Below are 25,319 nucleotides of genomic sequence, written 5' to 3'. Positions count from 1 at the left end.
CTCAGAGCAGTCACTGGTACCAAGAAGCCACATTGGAAGGATGAGAGTGAATTTGCCCCAGTTCATCATTATTCCAAGAAATAAATTTAGAACCTATTTCCCATTGATGATGGGTCATCTGATTTATCTTTTTGTAAGAGAACGTATGTGCTCTCTCTACACACACACCCAATCTGTAGGGTTATGTTGCTATTGTCTCTTGCCTCCCAACATGAACTCTAAACTTCCATTTGTCTAGACTTGTCTGTGTATCTTGAATATCTATGGTACTTTGCTGCCTTATGTGCTTTCTTTTCTCTTTTCTCATCTTTATCTGTTAAGAATTTTTAAGAAATATCTCTTTATTTGATTTCAGGGTCTTTATGGAACTCTGTCTCATTAAACTTTCTCTCTTGCATAACACCTTACATGTAGTGTGTAGTTAATACATATTTGTTTAATGGAACATTTTCCGTACTTGGAGATATTTAGCAGATAGTTAATTTTCTTAGATGCAAGTAACAGAAAACAAACGAAGCTAGTTTAAGAGGAAAAGTAAATTTTTTGAAATTATGCTAGTATATCCTGTGGAATCTAAGGTAAAGCTGAAGGGTCTGAGCCGCAGGGAGATCAGGGAACCTCACTAGCAGGAACTCACGGATCTTTCCTTTAGAGATTTGTCAGTAGTGTGTCTCAGCTTCTACCTGTCAGACTCTGTATTTCTCAATTCAAGATCTGCAGAATCTGCTTGCCTCAGATCTGATCAGTTGCCTACCTAAGGCCAGTCATAGTAGACACATGACTGTTCAGACATGGGAGGCCATCCCTGTGGCTGCTTGGAGGTGGATGGCTGTCCCCCGGTAGAAAGGCAGTTGTTCTCTGAAAGGAGGGGTCAGAAATAAATTGTAACGGATGTCTCCTACAATGGTATTTCTGACTTGTGGAAACTGAGCCAGTATGGGTTTGGTAGATTGCAGGTGACTTCAGCTGTGGTCAGGTTAGGGTGTTGTCCTTGCCTTTGCTGACTGATTTCATAGGAACTACTTGCTCATGTCTTAATCTTGTCACTTGTGATACTTAATCACTAATTCAGGAGACTCCTAGTTCTGAAGTTCATTGGGTCAGAGGAGAGAAAAAGTCATAATACTAATAATTTTGTTATGTTTTAAACATTAGCAAATTATGATCATAGCTACATAGTCACTCTTTGGTTCTGTGAATTTGACCACTGCAGTATTTTTTCTACTGCAAAGGATCCTAATTTTCTCTTCTGTATTATTTCTGTAAATGGGCTGTAAACCTGAAGGAAGTAATTGTGTATGAAAATTTTCAGAGGGCACCAGTTGGTTATCTTTCCAAAGAAAGCAGGAGAAAATCAGCCTCTCCGTCTGTCTCTCTGTGTCTTTCTCTCTCTCTCTTTCTCTCTCTCTCTCTCTCTCTCGTATTTTGCTATGGCAGCCTGAGCAGACCAATACAGAGGGTGGTGCTGAGAAGTGTGGTGCTGCTGTAAAAAATATCTTAAAATGGGGAAGTGGCTTTGGAACTGGCTGTGGGTAGAGGCTGGGAGAGTTTTGAGGTGCACAGAAGCAAAAACCGGGATTGCTGTGAAGGGACTGCTAAAGATGATTCTGGTGACAACTGAGAAAGGAGAAATGATTATAGTTTTGATACATTTGGTTAAATAATATATTAATTTCATCTGTTTCTTTTTATTTTCTTAATATGGCTACTAGAAATTTTAAAACTACATAACTTTCTTTCATTGGGCAACACTGAAATAGAGCTAACATGTATGAACATGGATAAATATAAAAAAAAGATAATATTGATAGAAAAGTAGGTCATTCAGAGCTGTGTTCACAGGATACTGTTTAAAAATTTTATATGAAGTTTTGGGCTTCCCTGGTGGTGCGGTGGTTGAGAGTCCGCCTGCCGATGCAGGGGACGCGGGTTTGTGCCCCGGTCCGGGAAGATCCCACATGCTGCGGAGCGGCTGGGCCCATGAGCCATGGCCGCTGAGCCTGCGCGTCCGGAGCCTGTGCTCCGCAACGGGAGAGGCCACAACAGTGAGAGGCCCGCCTACCGCAAAAAAAAAAAAAAAAAAAAAAAAAATTATATAAAGTTTAAAAGCTTGCAAAATAATACTATACAGTATTTATGTGTGTGTGTGGTAGAAAAAGGATAAAAACAGGATGTTAATGAAATGCCAAATTCAGGAGAGAGTTACCTCTAGGAAGGAGGAAAACTAGAACAGGAAGAGAGATATAGGAAATTACAACCGCATCATTAAAAAAACTGAAGAAAAATTTGTATTGTGTTAATATTTGGTGAAGGGTGATTGGGTAATGAAAACATGTATTTTTTATTATACTTTTCCATGTACTTAAATTATTTCATAATAAATAGTAAGTATCTCTAATTCTTGAAATATTTCTAGTAGAATTTTTCCATTTAACTAAGCGATGGGAGAGCCAGTGAAGTAACTTGTGCAACTGCAAAACAATAAAATAGCTGCACTGTGATTGAGAACCAAGTCTTTCTTGGTCCAAAACTCATAGCCCTCCTTTCTCATTAATCAGATTCTACAGTATAAAGATAAAATGTAAACTGAAGCTTCTGAACCTGCAGGCTCCTCTGACCTGTCTTTGATTCTTCCCTTCTCCTCTCATCCCAGGTACATGCACCTCCGCATCCCTGCACACAGACACACCATGCACGAACATTCATGCACACATGTGCACATGTGCACACCATCTTTGTGAAAGAATGTGAGTTCCTTACTGTCAGGCTGGGGCTAAGACAGCTAGTGTCTGGTGAGCTGTAGTTCCTCTCTGTGTCCATGTGAGGAAAGTTCCTCCACGTTCATCAGGATTTCAGGCTTGGGGGAGCAGTTCTAAAATAAAATATGCTGAAGTGTTGCCTCTTGCTTTCTTTTGCTAAAGATATTTGTTATGGCCTTTTGCTTCCTGTTAGAAATTAGAAATGCCTATGTGAAGAATACATGGTTTCCTTTGCTGGCTAAGGCATTAGTTGTCTTTTTGATTGGCTGCTGAAGACATTATTTGTTGTCTTCCTCATTGTCCTTTACATAGAGATCCTCTTAGGAATCAAGAAAAAAAACTTTCCAGAAAATAAATACAAAATTTAAAAATACAAAATTTGAAACATTTACCAGATGCTTAATGTGTTAGATGTGATTATTTCTCCAAATTGAAGATGAGGAAACAGGCATGGGAAAGTTAAATAAATTGCTTAAGATAACCTGCTGTTGAGGGCAGGGCTGAGCTTGAGATGATGTTGGGGTCATGTCTGTGCAATCTCTTTTTTCTCAAATCCAATCCACTTTTCTGTCTCTTCCCACCTGAATACAGGTTTAATGTTGGTGATATTCGTAAGGTTCCAACCTGAACCTTGTCTTCTTACTTTTACATAATTTCCACGGACAGTCTTTTCTAACTCTCATACCTTCATGCACTGTTTCTGTTCTTATGATTCCTGAACTTGTATTTCCGTGTCATATCCCTTTCTTAAAGCTCCAGACCCATAGAGCCGTTGCCTCTTGGTCAGTTTTACCTCAACTATTTCATAGGCATTGCAATATTAACATATCAAAGCCATATTTAGTATTAGCAACTATCCCTCTGCAGATATATTGGACATATAATATTTCCTGAATTCCCGTTCTTGATAAATGTACCTCTCTTGTTGCTCAAACCAGGTGCTTGGGGTCTCCTTTGACTCTGCTTTCACTTTCATTTCTAACATCTGGGAGTCCTTAAGTATTGTTATATCTCCTTCCTTATGTTCTTCCTAGTCCACTTCTCTCTACTCCCACTTCCCTCACATCTTCTTTATCTCTTGCTTTAATTATGGAAGAGCCTTCTAGCTAGCTGCTTTCCCTACTTGCCCATAGTAGAGTCAGTTCTTCAGATTGTTGTTTGGATGATCATTCCATATCAACATGTGACTTGGTTAGCCCCTGTTAAAACTGCCCGTGGCTCCCCCAGTGCCTCAGAATGAAGCTGCATGCCCTGCTCTGGTCTGCAAGGTGTTCAACAGCCCTCTCTCTTCTGCTGCTTGTAGATGTTCCTGCATGTGCTCTGTTCTCTCTGGCCTCATATTTGTGGTCTTCCTGTTCCTAGCCCCGAATGTACTTCCTTCTCTCTCTGCCTAATAACCTACACTTAGCATTCAGCTTTAGGTGGCAGATCCTGATTCAGGTGGTAGTTCTTTCCTTCTTCCCTTCTCCCTGTGCCCCACCTGGCTTTGTTTTCCTCTTGTTCCCGTAGAGCCTGAACAACACTTCAATTGCAGTACTTCCACCACATTGTTTTATGACTATTTCATTTTGACCTCCCCATCGCCACAAAGCCCTGTGTCCCCTTTGCTTCTGCATGTGAGTCCCCAGAACAGGCCACGTGTAGCTGGTTATTTGTTGACATTTTTCTAGGACAGTGGTTCTCAACTGGGGATGATTTTGCCCCCCAGAGGACATTTGGCAATGCCTGGAGACATTTTTGATAGTCATGATTGGTGGGGCAGTGCTAATACATCTAGTGGGTAGTGGCCAGGGATGCTGCTAAACACCCTACAATGCACAGGACAGGACCCCACGTTATCTGGTGTGAAACGGCAACAGTGCTGAGGTTGAGAAGCCCTGCTCTAGCAGGAAGCGCAAAACTTGACAGTACTAAAATAGAAGACATTCCATAACAAAAAGATGAATTAAATTTGGAGTTCTCAAGTAATATATAAAACTTTTCAGTGTTGAGGAACTTAATTTTCAATGTAAACGACCCTGGTTCTTTTTGTGGCCTATTGTTAATATTTATTCGGAAGCTGTGTTTGGGGGGAAACGTGACCCTTGAGCTTATTAATGGGTTAGCAGTATTTAGTAATTAAACACTTTAGTAATGCAGTAATGTAGGCATGCAACTGAGATTGTGAAAAGGATAGTGGAACTAAGCTCTTCTTTTGAGAATTTTTTTCATTTACTTTTTCGTATTCTAAATGCGCCTGGTAACAGGTGACGACTACCCAAGCTGGTTTTTGGAGGAGATGTGGGGATGGGTGATGTCCTTTTTAAGCTCTTAAAAAGGTTTTAACTATAAAATCCTCAAAAAAAGGCCCAATGTGGTAAACCTTTTGCCTTGTGTGTAGATTAGGAAATGATGAAAACCATAGTGCTAACCAACCTCCACACACGCACACACCCACACCCATGCACACACCCACACCCATGCACACACATATCCCCACAAATGATAACCCTCACCCACTTGTATCCTCTTCACTTGTTCTAGCCAAGTGCCTGCTATAATGCCAGTGACACAGTCCATGCTGACCATCAGTAGAAAGGGCGCCTCATGAGGGTCCCCATAGCTACACCATGAATTGACCGGGTAGAGAATCCATTCAACTAACTGTACAATTTACATTTAGTAAATTTAAAATTTAGTGTAGGTATTAAATTAGGAGGGGCTACTGATATACTGGAAAATTAGAATGTTGAAGGGTAAACTGTTGCTGACATTAGAACAATACGGGACTGACTTGCAAAACCAAATAATGGGAAAATAAAATACCTACCACACTTGAAAGTTTTAGCATGTGTCTGGGCAAAGACAGCAAACATTACAGAAGAATGTTTTCATTCTTTCCTCCAGGATTGGCTGTTGATATGACTTCTGTTTTATAATCTGGTTTTCAAAAAAAATTCTTATTTGGTAGTTCAGAAATTTGAGTAAAAGAAAGAATAGGAAATGTTAGGAAGAAGACTCAGTGATTCATTCTTTAAGTAGTTCCTGTTGATATTAGCAATTTCAAATTAGCCTCTTGAAAATATAATATTGTATTGGAATTGTGTGGGAAAAGTCCATTTTTCATCTTTATCGTTGGAGACTTCTTTGTTAAATTAAGTGGTTTTCACCTGAAGAGGCAATTTTCTTTATAGTTGGCTTTTAACAAATAGTGAATATTATTTACCCCACATTAAAACCAAAACAATACTTTTTTTCCAATAGGTGTTAGATTACAATGGCTAATGGCTATTCAGGTTGGTGTTAGGAGTTCAGTTTTTGAGACTGACATATGTGCGGCACATTTCTTTTAGTTTGTTGAAGGAAGATTGAGATATTTGTACTGAATTTGGTGGATTCTGTGAGATAGTGCCTGGCTTACAATTGATTTAATCTCTTGTCTTTGGGTATATGGCTTACTTAGTTTGGATTTTGTGTCAAAATAGAAGATTAAGCTACAGAGACTATATCTGCAAAGTTATTTCAATGAATATAGTCATAAGGGAATAGAATAATAGGCATGTATAAATGTGAATTTTAATAAAGAGGTCTCCAAATTTAATTGCATTTCTCTTAATTTTTTTTTTTCAGACAAATCCTACAGAAATTTTAGAGTATTCATCAGATAGTGAAAAAGATGATGAGTCGGAGAATGTCTTGTTCATTGATTCAGAATCCTCTCACAAATACCACATGGATTTCGGATCAGATGGAAGACAGGTTATGGAGGGGCCGATGAACCCTAGGGTAAAATCTACAGAGGCCATTTTGCATACACCTCAGAAAGAGACGAGGCTTCCCAAGACTCCAGAAAATTCAGCAAAGAAGAAGAAGCTTTTAAGGTTATATTACACCTTTTTAAATACTTTTTTTTTAAAAAGTTTTTCTCTTTCTTAAAAAGCCCAAATACCTACAATGTTAATTTAAAAATACTTATTTACTTGGGAAGGAAGATTGACAGAATAGAATTATAATTCTGATAAGCAGTTATGAGTCCTAATTTCTGGAGATTGTTTATGGAATTGTTCATCCAAGTTGAGCATTCACTGTTTCAGTCATAACCAGCTTATGTGACTGCTTTCCTTAATGGAGATTGGTTGTTTGGGTTTATCAGATTTTATTGAGCACCCGTGTTCCAAGTGCTATCTTAGACAATTAAGACAAGTAAATGACTGTTCCTGTTTTTGAGTAAATTATGTCTAAAAGAGGGAAATAGAAATATAGACTATTGAGATCACTTTTGTGATTGTGGTTGGCCAGGGAAACACTTAGAAGTGCAAAGACTTACGGGCAAAGATTCATGGGCAAGAAACTGGCTGGTGTGTGTGTGAAGAACCATAGGGGCCAGGTCATGGAGGGCCCAGCAAGACGTGTGAAGGGGCCTGGGGTGTGCCATGTAGGGGGACGTGTCCCAACCCTGCGTTGTACATCATCTCTTTGCGTTTTAAATTAGAACAAAACAGTGAAAACAAAACCCCAGTGAAAGTGAGAAGGAGAACTTGTGGGAAACAGTGCCACAAAAGCAGACTCAGTGGACAGTTTCAAGGAAAAAGGAGTGTAGTAGAAAGTGTAAACATGGCGATGAAGAACACGGTTTTAGATCTGTTTAGGGTATGTCTGCGTCAAGGAGGGCAAGTACGATGCACACCAAGGAGAGCCCAATGACAGTGTCGGACAGTGTTGGTGGACTGGTCAGGGAGGAGGCGAGGGGCTCGAGTTGTGGAGATGGTGCTGTGACCCCTCTGCTAGAAGCTGGGATTCAAGGCAGGAGAGGGGTGGGGAGCTTAGGTTGCAAGTTTGATCAGGCTTGATTGGGATCCATTGTCTAAAGAGATCTCAGAGAAAAGGTGAGATGGATTTAGAGAATAATAGGGAAGACCCAGTGGAGGCAGAGAGGTTAGGAATAATTACTCTCAGTGTCCAGGAAAGGAAGTGGGAGAGGGAGGCCTGTCTTGAATAAAGGAGTGGAGAGGAGAGTAAAAGGATGTGACCAAGTCTAGTGGGATGGACATAGCATGGTGAGTCAATTGATGCCTGTTCACTGTTTTGTTTTGTTTTTTTTAACATAAAACAAGACAGAAGGCCTTATGCCCGAAGTGAAGAAGTTACAGCCTCAAATGAATATGGTGATGGTTTGTAATAGCCTCTGGAGAAAACAGGAAAGGAAGCAAATAAAAGGGATTCGAATGTCTTTGTTGAAGTTGATCCTTTGCAATTAGAGAAGGTCATGTTCCCAACCCTGTTGGGGGCCTGCTGTGTGCCAAGCACTGTTTCATGTCCTGGAGGCACAGCAGTGAACAAAGGCAGTGAAAGCTCTACCTGTCCTGAGGGGAAGGCATGATGTAAAGTAGACATCATGTCAAAAGGAAATAAACTGTATGGAGAAAAAGCAGAAAAAGAGGGACAGATGGCCAGGAGGAAGGGGAGGACGTTTCTATTTTAAACAGGGGATCAGGGAAGCCTCTGAGAATGTGACTTATTGAGCAGCTGGAGGAACAGAGCTGACATTTCCTGAGTTGAGGTAGGAGGCGGGTGAGGGGATCATATGGTTTGGTTTGGTTTTCCTTGGTGGGAATATCATGAGGCTTTTTTTAGCGAGATGAGGTTATTCGTCTTTTGCTTTCTCTGTACATTGACTGTACAAGTTCTTTTCACAGTTACTTGGGGTTTGAGTTTTTCATACTTCCAAACAAAAATTGGAGTTTCCCCACCATCTTTGCTGTTTGGCCTCAAATGCTTTTATACTTGTATGTATACATTTTGGGGGAGTGTATAAAAGTTTATATTTGTGTGGTCAATTCTGTAGGTCGGTCTTATTGTGTCAAGTTGCCTCCCAATTACTTTTTAAACATAGGAAGTTCTGTATCCTTAGTAATAGTAATCTCCTTTTATACATATTGTGTTATCTTCTTTCGGTTTTATTGAGATTTAATTGACATAGAGCACTGCGTAAGTTCAAGTTCAAGCATAATGACTTGTATACATTGTGAACAGTCATTTACTTGTCTTACTTAATTGTGCAGAAGCTTTTTAGTTTGATGTTGTTCCACTTGTTTATTTTTTATTATTATTTTTTTGCGGTACGCAGGCCTCTCACTGTTGTGGCCTCTCCCGTTGCGGACCACAGGCTCTGGACGCGCAGGCCCAGCGGCCATGGCTCACGGGCCCAGCCGCTCCGCGGCATGTGGGATCTTCCCGGACCGGGGCATGAACCCGTGTCCCCTGAATCGGCAGGCGGACTCTCAACCGCTGCGCCACCAGGGAAGAAGCCCCCTGCTTGTTTATTTTTGATTTTGTTGTTTGTGCTTTAGGTGTCATATCCAAAAAATCATTGCCAAGACCTATGTCATGGAGCTGTTTTCCTTGATTTTCTTCTAGGAGTTTTATGATTTCAGGTCTTACATTTAAGTCTTTAATCCATTTTGAGTTAATTTTTGTGAATGGTGTAAGATAGGGTCTAGTTTCATTCTTTTGTATGTGAATATCCAGTTCTCCCAGCACCATTTATTGAAGAGACTGTCTTTTCTCAATTGGGTGTTCTTGGCTCCCTTGTCAGATATTAATCGACTGAGTATGCATCGATTTATTTCTGGGCTCTCTTTTCTGTTCCATTGGTCTATGTGTCTGTTTTTATGCTGGTACCATACTTTTTTGATTACTGTAGCTTTATCTTATAGCTTATCTTGAAATTAGGAAGTGTGATGCTTCCCACTTTGTTCTTAATCAGGATTTCTTTGGCTGTTTGGGGTCTTTTGTGGTTCCATACAAATTTTTGGATTTTCTTTCTACTTCTATTAAAAATTCCACTGGACTCTTCCAAGGAATTGCATTGAATCTATAGACGGCTTTGTATATTATGGACATTTTAACAGTATTAATTCTTCCAGTCCATGAACATGGGATATCTTTCCACTTATTTGTTTTGTCTTCTGTTTCTTTTATCATGACTTTATATATTGAAAATCCTAAAGATTCCACCAAAAAACTGTTAGATCTAATCAACAAATTCAGTAAAGTTGCAGGATACAAAATTAACATACACAAATCAGTAGTGTATCTATAGAGACACTAATAATCCCATTTACAATAGCATCAAAAACCATAAAATACTTAGGAATAAAGTCAGCCGAGGAGGTGAAGAAGCTCTACAGTGAAAACTACAAGACATTGATGAAAGAAATCATGAGGTTTTCGACTATGTTCAGTTAGCCATTATATATCTGAGTAGGAGTACGAGTCTGGACTTCACATGACAAGGTTGGTGCTGGATGTGAATTTGTAATCTTTAGTGTCCAGATGGTTTTTAGGGCATGAGCTGGGTCATTTCCTAGATCAAATGCACACTGAAAGGAGAATCTGTCACAGAATCTGTGTCTTAGGCACTCTGCAGTGGTTGAGTCACAGAGGAAGAGGCTACTGAGGGAGGAATTAAATCTAAGAGAGCATGATGTCCTGGAAAGCAGCCAGCTATGACAGATGCTGCTGGGTTTGCGCTGTGGAGGACAGGGAATATAGAGCCTTCTCAGTGGAATGGTCAGGCAAAGTCAAATTGCTGTGGATTTAGAGAGAATGGAAGGAGAGAAACTGAAGACAGCATGCATAGAAAATTCATTGTGTGTTTTGCTTTAAGGGATGTAGAGAACTGTTTGCTAATTCAAAGGAATTTGGAGATTGAGACTTCTTTTTTATGAGTGGGAATGAGAGCAGATTTTTTATATATTGATGGGAAAGGTCCTCAGCAGGGGAAAGAGACGATAACTGTTGGAGTTGTGTCTGACTTGGTGGAAGGGGTTTACAGATGGAGGGGTGTCCTGGGTTAGGAGCACAGTTAGTCCATCCACGGACAGGTGAGAGGGCAGAGTCTCTTCAGGTGCAGGTAGATATATGTGGCAGTGGGAACTCATGCAAGTTCTTGCTGATCGCGTCTACTTTCTCGGTGAAATGGGAAGTGTCTTCATCAGCTGAGAGTAAGGAAAAGGAGATGATATTGGAGGAATGAGGAGAGAGAGTAGATGACATGGTCATGTAGTGGGGGAGTGAATGAACTAGGGAATTGCAGTAGGATTGTTTGGCAGGAGTGGTCATCATGAATTGAGTTTGAGACTGACTAGTCAGCATGGATTGAACCGTGGGGCTGCAGATGTGGAACAGAGTGTGGGATTGTCCACTGAGTATGATGAACCCCGTCAATAAAAGTCCTGAGGGTGATTGTGATATTGGACCATGAAATCTCGACTGGGTAAGGTCAGAATGAGAGCATGCAGGGTGTAGAGCACGAAGAGATGGGGTTGTACCACCTGATTGTGAACTGGGGAGAGGTTGGTCAAACACTTCTGAAGTCATGACGCTAGAGGTCATGAGCTGAACAGGTAAGAATGACTGGTGCTCAGAAGTGAATTAATGGAGGGAGGCGGTTTGTAACCTTGAGGTTTAGAGGATGACCATGGGCGATGAGTGGCTGAGGTGAGGTGGAGGACACGCAGTCTTGGAGGAGAGGACTTCAAGGAATGAGGAGGTTGAGGTATCAGACGCCTGGCAGGGAACTGATATCGACAAGAATGGTGGCCTGCAGCCAGAAGATAAGGCCTCCAAAGAGTTGCTGGCACAGCTGTGGAGGTGCCTTCCCTGGGGTGAAGATGGTCTCTGTCCTGTCCTCCCCGCCTCCTGGAATATAAGGGGGGTGCAAGATGGCCTGGAATCCTCAGCGAGGAGCAGGCCTGCCCCTTCCAGGCCCTTCATGCCTGTCAGGTGGAGGGGAGGGAGAAAAGACAGCTGCTTTTTAAGGTCCCTGTCTCAGGGGAGGAGCAGGAAGGTAAAGAGAACATGCGGAGAGGTTGAGGACACGGGTTTTGCTGGCGACTGAAGCAGCTCCAGCAATATGCACATGATTGTTTTCTTCTTGTGATTTCTAAGCGATAACTAAGAGGTGTCTATTTTGTGGTTATTCTTTTAAAGTTACTGTGTTGAAGTACTAAAAGAGAGGTTGGTGTGATTTGGGTTGGCTGTCTCAGGCATCAAACTGGAAGACTTTCTGTTGACAGTAGGAGGAGCTTTACTGAACTGACCAAAAGGCCCATGATTGCCACAGGATCGCTGTTTGATGACCTGCTTCAGAAGCAGGGGAAAGGGTTACATGTTTTGGCTCATATGTGTTTAGAGCATCATGTTTTAGAGAGTTAAGAAAATCTCTTAGCTTGTTGTCTAGTAATGATTGAAGAAAGAGTTTCACATTAAGTGTTTGATTTGTTGACGTGAAGTCTTATGAAAGTGCTGAGAATACAGACATCTTGATAATCCTCCCAGGGAAAGATCACCAACTTTTGTCATAGAAGTTCAACAGGGGGCCTGAGGAAAATAACACTGCTACTAAGGAAAAAAGCAGGTGTAGGTTATAGATTTTCATTATGTAGCATGAATATAGCAGTGATTAAAAGATTTTTTTTTTTTTAACCTGATAAGGACTGGCTAGCAAGGATCAAGTTAAGTAGTTGGCATTTCAAGGCTGGAGAACACTCGTCCTCTCTCCCTGTGGTTTGCCCCACAGGGAAATATTAATTCAGTCTCTTTGGGCTTTCTTCCTTGTTTATTTTTATTTTTGATTCATGGCACTGTTTGAGGCATAACTAATGAAAGTCAGTGCAACATTGTTTTGATATTTGAGTTATGTTGTCAGTAATAAAGCCTTATTACCACAGTCGTACGATCAAGTTTTTTTTTCACAGTGTCTATTATATCTGACAGAGAGCAAAACTTGAAAATATTGTATACTATATTTATTTAAATTATTTTTTCTTCACCTAGTTTCTTTACCTATTATAACTTATTAAAAATATTATAATGATTTTTTTTTCTGGAACTTAGAATGTTTTTGAATCTTTATTCTTTTTCACTTCATACATTGTAGAAATGTTTAGCCTTGTTGAATTGATGCCAGTAATCTTTTCAGATACAGTACCAATCTGTTTATTTTATATAAAAGATAGACTATCTTAATTTGGTTAGTGAATTTATCTTTTTTTTTTCCCCACTCCACTGGTGTTTTGGATTTTATCTGTGACTAACTTAGCAGACTATATTGAAAAGAGTTAATTTGGAGGTTCCAGTCCAAGATGGCGGCATAGGAAGCTCCTGAACTCACTTTCTCCCATAGACATATTGAATCTACAGCTATACTCAAGGCAGTTCCCTCTAAAAGAAATCCAGAAATGGAGAGGTTGTTATACATTGGGCAAATGAGAAAGTACGCCCGTTGAAATGGGTAGGAAAGGCTAAGACATGAGACACCCTCTCACCATAAACCCCACCCCAGTGACATACAATCAGTAGGGAACTTGTAACTCCTAGCTTCTCCGTGAGGAGCAAAGAGTTTGGATCCAATATCTAGCACCCCAGCTTTTAAGACTTTCACTGGAGGCACTAGCCCCCATAACACCCAGCTCTGAAAGCCAAAGGGGCTTGTGTCCATGAGACCCACGAGACTATAGCAAACATAGAAACAGTTCTTAATGGGCTTGCTAGGACTCCCCGTGGCTATTCTTCCAGGGCTCAGCACACAGAGCTGACAGAAACACTCATCTCCCAGTCTTTGCCCAGAAGAGGCCTATTTGCATATGTTAAAAGCTGCTGCCTGAGGATCAGATTCTCATTTAGCACACATCTAGGGTGCTGACTGCCAGTCTCCTCAGAGGCGAGGGAGGCAGCGGGTACCATCTTCTTGCTGTCCCTCTACATCACGGTGGGTTGATGGTGTCTCCTAGAAGAGGCTTTTTCACATGTCTGGCATTCTGGTAGCAGCTTTTGCTGCTACCACCCAGGAGAAACACTTCTTGATTGCCTGTCTCTGATGGCTAGCAGGGCTGGCATTTGTGGATCCCACAGGAAAGTAGCAAACAAAGAAGCAGTTCTTTTCTGGCTATTCCCAAAGGGCTCAGCTTAGAGGGAGTAGGCAGAAATGCCCAGCTCCCAGTATTTTCTTTAAATCGGTTTCCCTGCCTACTTTAAAAGCTGCTGACTGAGATTCTACCCTTTGGGACACTGATAGGTTTTGGTATACTCTCAACTTCTGGGAACCACTGAGAACAAAGAAGGCAGCTTGGACGTTCACAAACGTTTCAGAGAACCAAGAGCTCAGGCCAAGCTGAAGAATAAGGTTGCTCTCCTAAACACACAGAGTCAAGGAAAATGAAGAATAAGAGGAATATGTTCCAAAAAAAAAAACAAGGAAAAACTCCAGAAACAGAGCTAATGAAAGAGAGATAAGTGATTTACCTGAAAAGAGTTCAAAATAATAGTCATAAAGATGCTCACTGAGGTTGGCAGAGTAATGCATCAACAAAGTGAGAATTGTAAGAGATAGAAGATAAAGTACCAAACAGAAATCACAAACCTGAAGAATGCAGTAACTGCACTGAAAAATTCAGTAGAGGTGTTCAACAGCAGACTAGATTAAGTGGAAGAATGGATTAGTGAACTCAAAGACAGGGCAGCAGAATTCATCCAAACAGAGGACCAAAAAGAGAAGGGAATGAAAAAGACTGAAGATACCTTCAGGGACTTAAAAGACACCATCAAGTGGACCAATATTTGCATTATAGGGGTCTCAGAAGGAGGAGAGAGAGAGAAACAGGCAGAAAGTTTATTCAAAGAAATAATGGCTGAAAACTTCCCTATTACAGGGAAAGAAACAGACACTAGATCCAGGAAGTCCAGAAAGTTTTTAGTATGTTGAATCCAACAGACCCACACCAAGACACATAAGTAAATTATTAAAAGTTAAAGAAGATCATCTTAAAAGCAGCAAGAGAAAATGAACATGTTACGTACCAGGGAACCCCAGTAACACCATCAGTGGATTTTTAGCACAATGTTGGCAGACAAGAAGGGTGTGGCATTATATATCCAATGTGCTAAAAGGGGGAAAAAATGCCAACCGAGAATACTTTACCCAGCAAAGTTGTCCTTCAGAGTTGAAGGAGAGATGAAGAGTTTTACAGATATGTAAAAGCTGAAGGAGTTCATCAACACTAATCTAGCCTTATAAGAAATGCTAAGGGACTTCTTCAAGCTGAAAAAAAGAGATGCTAAAGGTAACAGGAAACATGACAGAATAAATCTCACTGGTAAATGTAAATATATAGTTACATTCAGAATATTCTAATGATGTTATGGTGGAGGGTAAATCACTTCTAAATATAGTATGAAGATTAAAAGACAAAAATATTTAAAATAACTATAACTACAATAATTTGTTAATGGACAAATAAGGTAAAAGATGTAAATTGTGACATCAAAAACAAAATGTCAGAGTGGGGGAGAGTATATAGAATTCTAGTATGCATTTGAACTTAAGTTGTTTTCAGCTTTAAGTAGACTGTTATAAATATAAGGTATATTATATAGCCTTGTGGTAACCACAGAGTAAAAACCTATAATAGGTAACAAAAAAGTTAAAGAGAAAGGAATCAAAACACACCAGTATAGAAAATCAACAAATTAAAATGGAAGAGACAAAGAGAAGAAGAAAGGAACAAAGGTGTTACAGAAAGCCAAAAAGCAATTAACAAAATGGCAACAGTAAATCCATATTTATCAGTAATTATTTTAGATATAAATGGACTAAATTCTCCAATCAAAAGACAAAGGGTAGCTGAATGGACTTTTTTAAAAAGAGGCCCAACTAAGTGCTGATTATAAGAGACTCACTTCACCCTTAAGGCCAGAAACAGACTGAAAATGAAGGGATGGAAAAACATATTCCATGAAAATGGAAACCTTAAAGAAAGCAGGGGTAGCTATGTGTATATCAGAGTGTATAGGCTTTGAGCCAAAAACTGTAACAAGAGGCAAGAAAAGTCATTTCGTAATGATAAAGTCATCATAATGATAAAGTCATCAATTCATCAAGAGGATATAATAATTGTAAATACTTATGCACCAAGCATAGATATATAATGCAAATTTAACATACCTGAAGGGAGTTAGAAATACAATAATAGTAGGGGACATCAGTACCCCACTTTCAACAATGGATGGATCATCCAGAGAATCAATAAGGAAACATTGGACTTGGACATACTACATCACATGCATTTAACGTACATTTACAGGACATTCCATCCAAAAACAGCAGAATATACATACTTCTTAAAGCACATGAAACATTTCCAGGATAGATCATATGTTATGCTATAAAACAAGTTTTATTAGGTTTAAGAAGACTGAAATCATGTCAACCATGTTTTCCGACCACAGTGGTTTGAAACAAAACAATTACAGGAAGGAAGGAAACTGGAAAATTCACAAATAGATGGAGATTAAAAAAACATGCTCCTGAACAACCAGCGGATCAAAAAAGATATCAAAAGAGAAATAAAAAATACCTTGAGACAAATAAAAATGGAAAACCACATACCAGAACTAATATGAAGCAGCAAAAGCAGTTCTAAGAGGGAAGTTCATAGTGTTAAATGCCTACATTAAGGAAAAAGAAAGAAAGATACCAAATGAACAACCTAACTTTACACCTCAAAGAATCATGTAAAGAAGAACAAATTAAGCCCAAAGTTAGTAGAAGAAAGGAAATAATAAAAATCAGTTGGGAAATATATGATACAGATTGAAAAGACAATAGAAAAGATTAGTGGAAATGATCAATGATTAATGGTTTTTTGAAAAGCTAAACAAAATAGACAAACCTTTACCTAGATATAACAAAAAAGATAAAAGTCTCAAATAAAATTAGAAATAAGAAGGGAGTCATTACAACTGATATCACATAAATACAAAGGATCATGATAGACTACTATGAACAATTATACACCAACAAATTGGACAACCTAGAAGAAATGGGTAAGTCCTAGAAACATTCAACCTACCAAGAGTGAATCAAGATGAAATAAAAAATCTGAACAGACAAACTACTAGTAAGGAGATTGAATCAGTAATCAAAAACCTCACAGCAAAGAAAAGTCTCGGAACAGACGGTTTCACTATTTAATTCTGTTTCATTTTCAATGATGAATTAATGCCAGTATTTCTCAAACTCTTTCAAAAAATAGAAGAGGAGAGAACACCTCCAAACTCAACAGCTCCAAACTCATTTTACATGTCCAGTATTACCCTGATACCAAAACCAGATGAGGACACTTCAAGAAAAGAAAATTACAGACCAATATCCTTAAAGAACATGGGCACAAAAATCCTCAATAAAGTGTTGGCAAACCAAGTTCAACAATATATTAAAAGGATTATATACCATGATCAATTGGGATTGATTCTAGGGATGCAAGGATTGTTCACCTTCCACAAATCAGTCAACACGATACATCATATTAACAAAATGGAGAAAAAAAATCATATGGTCATTTCAATAGATGCAGAAAATGCTTTGACAAATATCCGCATCCACTCATGAAAAAAATTTCAACTGGGTGTTAAGGGAATGTACCACAACATAATAAAGGCCACAGAGCGCAAGCCCACAGCTGATACCTTACTCAACAGTGAAAAGGTCAACACTTTTCCTGTAATATCAGGAACAACAAGGATGCCACTCGCGTCACTTTTATTTAACATAGTACTGAAAATCCAAGCCAGAGTAATTAGGCGAGAAAGAGAAATAAAAGGCATCCAAATATCAGAATTAAAACTTGTTCACAGATGACATGACATTATACAGGAAAACCTAAAGACTCACCAAAAAACCGTTAGAAGTAATAAATGAATTCAGCAAAGGATACAAAAATCAGTATAGGCATACTTCATTTTATTATGCTTTGCTTCATTGCACTTTGCAAATATTGTGCATTTTTGTTTGTTTGTTTTACAAATTGAAGGTTTGTGGCAACCCTGTGTTTCTATGCCATTTTTCTAATAGCATTATTTTAAAATTAAGGTATGTACATTTTTTAAGACATAGTTGTACACTTAGTAGAGTGTACAGGGAAACCAAAAAGCTCGTGTGATTTGCTTTATTGTGATATTAAATTTATTGTGGTGGTCTGGAACTGAATCCCCAATATCTCTGTATACAAAAATCAGATGCATTTCTATATGCTAACCACAAACCTATCCAAAGTAGAAATTAAGAAAACAATCCTGTTTACAGTTGCATCAAAAAGTACTAAAATACCTGGGAATAAAGGTAAAAAGTATCTCTACACTTAAAATTATAAGACATTGCTGAAAAAAATTGAGGAAGACAAAAGTAAATGGAAAGATATTCTGTGCTTATGGATTGAAAGAATTAATATGGTTAAAATGTCCATATTACCCAAAGCCATCTACAGATTGAATGCAACCCCTATCAAAATTCCAGTGGCATTTTTCACAGATATAGAACAAACAATCCTGAAATATATGTGGATCCACAAAGACCCCGAATAGCCAAAGCAATCTTGAGAAAGAAGAACAAAGCTAGAGGCACCACACTTCCTAATTTCAAACTATATTACAAAGCAGTAGTAATCGAAAGAGTATGGTATTGGTATAAAACACACATATTTCAATGGAACATAATAGAGAGTCCAGAAATAAACCTGTGCGTATATAGTCAATTAACTTACAACAATGGAGGCGCAGATATACTATGGGTAGATGATAGTCTCTTCGATAAATAGTGTTGGGAAAATTGTACAGCCACATGCAAAAGAATGAAACTGGACCCCTATCTTACACCACACACAAAAACAACTCAAAATATATTAGACTTTAATGGACGACCTGAAAACATAAAAATCTTAGATGAAAACATGGGTGGTAATCTCCTTCACCTTGGTCCTGGTGATGAATTTTGGGGATTTAACACCAAAAGCAAAGGCAACAAAAGCAAAAATAAACAAATGGAACTACATCAAACTAAAAGGCTTCTGCACAGCAAAGGAAACCGTCACCAAAATGAAAAAGGCAGCCTATAGAATGGAAGAAACTATCTGCAAATCATATCTGATGAGGTTAATATCCAAAATACATAATGAACTCACACAACTCAATAGCAAAAATATCAAAGTCTGATTTTAAAAATGAGCAGAAGAACTGAATAGACATTTTTCCGAAGAAGACATCCAAGTGACCAAGTGACAGGTATGTGAAAAGGTGTTCAACATCAGTAATAATCAGGGAAATGCAAGTCAAAACTCATTGAGATACCACCTCACGTCTGTCAGAATGGGTATCATTAAAAAGACAAGAGATGACAAGTGTTGACCAGGATGTAGAGAAAAGGGGACCCTCGTGTGCTGTTGGTGGGAGTGTAAAATGCTGCAGCTACTATGGAAAGCAGTACAGAGGTCCTAAGAAAATTAAAAATAGATCTGCCATACTATCCAGCAATCCCACTTCTGGGAATATTTTCATACAAAAGGGGTGCAAACTTGTAGTCATAGAGTGAATAAGTTAGGAGGGTCTAATGTACACATGGGGTGATGTTTATTCAGAACACTACCTGTACAACTGAAATTTGCTGAGAGTAGAATTTAAATGTTTACATGAAAAATAAAAAGATAAATATGTGAGGAGGTGGATCTGTCAATTGAGTAAATGGGGGGGGGTCCTTTAACATGCACGCATGTATCCAGTGTCCACAGTGTACGCTGTAAATGCTTACAGATTTATTTGTCAAATATATCTCAATAAAATTGAAAAGAAAAAGAAAACAAAAAAAGAGTTAATTTGTATGTATTGTAGCAGAGCCTTCTTGAACCTTTTTTTTTTTTTTTTTAATGTACGAGAGGTTTTTTACTAGAATTATGATTGTTGACTAGAGGTCATGGTGTTTCCATTCCTAAGTCTGGTGCACCAGCTCAGAATTCCCTGCAGGTTCTTGGAGCAGAGGTATCCTGTGACCCTATGACTAAAACCAAGGTGGAAATGCAGATTCTCTATTGCGGTTTCAGATGCTCCCGCCTGTGGAGAACTCTTCTGCCTTCATTTTTACTCTTGCTCTCTATCTTTCATCCTGTAATTCCTGCAGTTTACTTGTGAGATTCTAGGGCTTGGCATTAACTATATACTTCTTTCAGATTGTATTTTGTCCTTTTTTTTCTTCTCTCTAAAGTAATCTCATAAGATTGAAAACCAACATTTGGCAAATAATTATCTAAACCATAGTTCAAAGAACACAGTGTGTTGCTTTTTTTCTTGTGTTTATTATAATGGGTTGGCCAAAAAGTTCGTTCAGGGTTAGGACTAGTTCTTTAAGTAGTAAGTATTCTTTTTTTTTTGCAAACAAACTTTCATTATTCTAGTTCAGTCTTTCACAAACATACTATACAGAGTCTTATATGGTATAAAACAAAGGGAAACATCTCTGTCTATTCAATTTAACACAACACCAAAATAAAGCAATTAAGACTTTGGGGAATTAAGTAGTAAGTATTCTTGAAGAGGCAGTAGGTACATCATGAGTCTAAGCTTGTGATCTCTGGGGCCAGACTGCGTGGCATGCATCCAGCTGTGCCCTCAGCAGATGTCTCACCTGCAGTGCTGTGCACTCAGTGTCTCTGTTCATCATCTGTAAAATAAAGATGACAGTAGTACCTCCTTTTGTGGTGTTGTTTAGAGGGGATGTATAAATGAGTTACTTCATGTAAACAGAATGATAAGAAGGGCTTGCATATATATAAAGTAGAGATTCTTTGGCATTTATGTGATTATGATAATTTTTTAAAAATTGCTGTTATATATACTGCTTGCACACACACGTATTCAGAAATAATTACTGCCTGTAGAAAAACAGCTACCTATAGGAAAACAAAGTAGTTGGTAGTGACAATGTATATAATATGTTTTAAAGTAAGATCCTTCCATCATTGTGGAAAGAGCATAGGGTGCAAGTAAAAATCTAACAGAATCAGTAACACCAGTGACGAACACTTTTGGAAGATTTACTAAATGCCATACACTGTGCTCAGTTCTTTCTGTTTTCAAGAATGTTTCCTCATCTGGCTAGTTATACGATATTGGAGAATTTTCTTAACCTCTCTCTAAGCTCTGATTTTATAATCTATGAGGTGGGTATTGATGTCTGTTCTTTCTACCTCAAAGGGATATTATTAGAATAAAACGAGATAATGTAGTGAAATGATCAGTGAACATAATTTTATGAGATAATACATTGATAAATTATATAACATGTAGTCATAATGGTGATTAACAGCTGATCTTGATTTCTCTTAAGATCACAGATGTGTTAGGAGCTGCTGACTTCTGAGTATAGGTAGTTTACGAATTTAAAAAAATGTGTGTTTATATGAATTTATAATTTATCTACCTACCTATCTATCTATCTGTCTAGTCATTGATAGGTCAGGGCTCTTGTGAAGTGCCTGTATGTCCATTGTTATGAATTGTCTTCCTGTCATGCATGGAAGTTTTCTTCTTTGTATAATGTTGGTATCCTTGCTGTATGTTTATGATTAATACTCAATTATCTCTGTAGGCCAAGTAATGAGCCCATACCCAAATCCTTATTTGAGTGTTCTACCTATCAACAGTGTACAGGTTTTATTCTTGACTACAACTCTGAACCCATTTTACAATTATCTGTTTGCCCGTCTGCTGATCAGATTGTAAGGCCCACCGTGACATGGCTTATTGCCTTCTTTGTACCCTTGGCACCTGGTGCTTGGCTAGGTAGAGTAGGAAACACGTAATCAGGACATATATATGGAATAAGTAAACTAAGAAAGGATAGTCCGGAAGTCATACTGATCTCAGAGGAGCCCGTATTTCTAAGAATCAGAAAACTGATCTTCCGAGAAATCTTTAAAAAGGAGATTACTAACCTAGAAGGATTTGGCCTCTAGGAAGAGAATGTATTGCCAAACAAGTTAAAATTTGAATGCTTTATTTGTGCCTGATTGGAGGGTATAAAATATAAATGTACCAACTATTCTGAAGCTTTTCTTTTAACTAAGCTTAATACATTATAATTTGTTGAACAGAGGCGGGCTAGCAGAAAGACTAAATGGACTGCAGAATCGAGAGAGATCTGCCGTTTCTTTGTGGAGACATCAGTATCTTTCTTACCAAAGGACACTTTCAGGTAAGGCTTGCACTGGCATCTGTGAGTAAAGAAAATGCCAGTTAAAAGTATTTTTACATTAAAATATATGAAGTTGATCATCACTATTTTTACACCTTTTTCTCTAGGTGTCCAAAGATCTGAGTGGGAGGGTTCTGTACTATACCTTTTTCTTGCTCTGTCCCAGTAGCTTTCAGACTTTTGTGGCTGTGACCCACAGTAAACAGTACATCTTACAGCATCTCCCAATACACACACGACATTCACACATATCACTCACACACACACACATACACCCCTGAAACAAACATTTAATAAACAACACCAAGCTCAGTGATGTACCAAAGTCCTAGGCTCACTAAATTGGTGCAGAACCCTTCTAATGAGTTGCAACATTACAGTGAATGAACTAAATTGTCAAGCACAGAGCTGAGAGAGTGTCTTCTGGAGGCTGGACTAGAAAAATACCAAGACAAACTAGTGTGCCTGGGTGCCTGGACCGAGGGGAAAAGATGACCTTTTGTTTGGCTCATTGGCACCAAATAGCTTATTTGGAATGTTCCTTATGTTTTCTCTTCTTTAATTTGGGAATAGAGGGTATTCGTGATATTTAATTATACCATGAATAAAAGACAAAAACAAAATAAAACAAAAAACCAGAGCCAAAAATTAATCTGTGAATTTGAAAATATGAATGTGACCATCTCTAATAGATTTTTCTGTTAGAAGTCTCTATATTTAGGAACTTGGGTTTTGTTTGTCTCTTAGATGAATTTATTTTTCAGATCTGTGAATCCTCCCCTTGATGTCTTGTAATAAGTTGTGTCTTTTTCTTTACTTTTGATATAACTCATTATAAACATATATTAGGAGGAACATTTCACTATTTGATGTTTTGTTTCCTGTGTGGCCTGGCAGAAGAAGTTTCTTCTTTTAACATAAGAAAAGTTTTTTCTCATTTCTGTATGTGTATAGCAACTGAATAAATGAGAGAAAAACTTGAAAATATTAAGTAGAGGTAACTCCCTGTCTCCCCAATCCCAAGAACTAAAATTTAGTAAACAGCTGAAATTCAGCGATGGATTTGTTAAAATATCTCTGTAATTAAACTCTCTAATCCTCTTAATTTCCCTGTCAAAAATGCGTATAACTGTAGACCCTTGCCTTATGAACTGTGCTAATAATAAATCAAACTGCATGGGAAGGATGTGCAGCTCTAGGATGGCCCTGGGACTTGATAGACTGTGGAAACACAGAAGCACTGTCATTCTGAGGTTGGTTTCACTGCCGCCAGATCTGGAAGTTCAGAAGCAACCGAGAGCAGCAGCTTCTCCTCCCCCTTAGGGTGTGGGTGTACCTTTGGGTTTGCACAGTACCGCAGTCAGAATCCCGTCTTCTTCTCTTCAGACTCAAGAGCGTTATTGAGCTTTGGTTAATTTTGAATGACCAGGGCACTGTGTCGGGCTTGATTTTTCCTTCTTCTGATGGGTTTGAGAAGTCTAGGAGTTAGTAGTAATTTATGAACCACATCTTGGTTTTTGTTCTGAATATTAAGTATAGTATATCTCACTGAGTCTACCTTTATATCCCTCAGATATGAGAAATTATGGTTTACAAAATTAATCTGTAATTGTAATAATTTAGCCTGAGGCCTTTCTTCCCAAGTTTCTTATATTTGAGGAGCATTATCTAATTATTCCACAGTTGAGAGGGACGTGGAGCCTGCTTACTAACTTGAAATATTTGAGTAGATGTCTTCAACACATCTTTCTGCATTTTTTTTTTTTTTTTATTGCGGTACGCGGGCCTCCCACTGCCGCGGCCTCCCCCGTAGCGGAGCACAGGTTCCGGGACGCACAGGCTCAGCGGCCATGGCTCACGGGTCCAGCCGTTCTGCGGCATGTGGGATCTTCCCGGACCGGGGCACGAACCCACGTCCCCCACATCGACAGGCGGACTCCCAATCACTGCGCCACCAGGGAAGCCCTTTCTGCCTTTTAAAAAAAAACTTTTCATTTGGAGATAATTGTAGATTCACATTAAACTAATGCCATTCTAAGAAATAACACAGTGGCTTCTTGTGCCCCTCACCTCGTTCCACCAAGGCTGACGTTTTTCCTATGTCTAGTACGCTGGCACAACCAGGAATTGATCCAGATACAATTCACCAACCTTATTCAGGTTTTACCAGCTTATATGCACTCGTGTGTGTCTGTTTTGTTTATGTAATTTTATCACCTGGGTAGATTCATGTGCCCATTACCACAGTCAAGATACAGGACACTCATCATCAGGATCCCGCGGACTCCCTTTTAGCCACCTCTTCCCACCTAAAGCCTCGCAACCACCAGTGTGTTCACCATTGTCATCTCAGAAATGTTCCATAAATGAAATAATATGGTATGTAACCTTTGGGGAATTGACTTCTTCTCACTCAACACCATTCCCTTGAGATTTATCCAAGTTTGTGTGTATATCAGCAGTTAGTTCCTCTTACTCTGTGATATGGATGTACCACACTTTGTGCACCTGTGGAGGGACATTTAGACCTTACAAATAAAGGTGCTGTGAACAAGATTTTGAGTGAACATAGGTGTTTAATTTTCTGGTATAAATGATCAAGGGTGCAGTTGCTGGGTGTTATAGTAAGTGCTTGTCTAGTTTTGTAAGACGTTGCATATTAACATCAAATATTTCAGTGAGTATCTCTAGCACATGTTTCTGGCTTTAAGAAAAAAATTTTTTTAACACATTTAGTTTGTGGATTTCAACTCTTCTTTTCTTCCCTCATGGATAACTTACTTTTCTGGGCTGTTTTATAACTCTTACCATTTAATAATCAGTTTTGTTTACCTTGTTAGTACCTTCTAGTACATTTCAATATAAAAGACATACATCTCAAGGTTCTTAAAAGTTGAGTAAATTTTTATGTGTGCCTATTTTCTTGGTTTTTGTTGTAGTTGTTTTTTGATACACTCAGGAGAGATTGAGCTTTGCTGTTGAAAGAACAGAGAGAAGCATGTGCACTGCACATGAAGGCCAATATAGATGGGTGTGTTGGATGAAACACAGAAGAGAAGGCAGAGGGTAGACCACTCAGGGCTTGGAGGCCACTCTTGGATTTTATTGCAATGTGATGCCTTGCAAATATGCAATTTAAAATATGGCTGTAGAATAGAGAATTGTGATTATAGAAACAAGAGAAAAATATTTCCTAGATTTCTTTTCAGGAACCATTTTATTTCTCTTCTTCCTATTTGAGGGGAAACAGTTTTCCAACAGTAGTTTGCCATTTACCGGGATGGCAATGGTCAGTTTCTATTAAGTGGTATTCAGAGTATTTCACATGTTTATCATCTCATTTAATCCTCACAGCCGACCTTTCAGTTAGGTTCTCTGATCCTATTTTAGAGACAGAGAGAATCTGGACAGGCAGCGTCCTGTGTCCTGGCTAGCAGGTGGCAGAGTCAGATTTATATCAGTCTCCCTTGCTGGCCCGTGATCGTGGCCCATCTTGTTCT

General features: G+C 38.8%; 1 protein-coding gene across 17 annotated transcripts in view; it reads left to right on the top strand.

The window, feature by feature from the left end:
• The window catches only part of SPIDR (scaffold protein involved in DNA repair), a 351,263-nt gene that overhangs the window by 115,932 nt on the left and 210,012 nt on the right, over nt 1-25,319 (top strand). For all 17 annotated transcript variants that reach the window (XR_010936562.1, XR_010936565.1, XR_010936563.1 and 14 more), the window contains exons 6-7: nt 6,369-6,619; nt 21,719-21,819. Coding sequence is in view for 12 of the 17 variants with exons in the window: in XM_067712395.1 (XP_067568496.1) it covers nt 6,369-6,619; nt 21,719-21,819 (352 nt within the window). In the remaining 5 variants the exon portion in view is untranslated. The remainder of the gene's footprint in view (nt 1-6,368; nt 6,620-21,718; nt 21,820-25,319) is intronic.

The sequence above is a fragment of the Pseudorca crassidens genome, chromosome 17 (genome assembly GCF_039906515.1).
Source record: "Pseudorca crassidens isolate mPseCra1 chromosome 17, mPseCra1.hap1, whole genome shotgun sequence".
NCBI lineage: Eukaryota > Metazoa > Chordata > Mammalia > Artiodactyla > Delphinidae > Pseudorca > Pseudorca crassidens.
The sequence above is the reverse complement of the archived record's forward strand: the minus strand, read 5'-3'. Positions and strand labels throughout refer to the sequence as shown.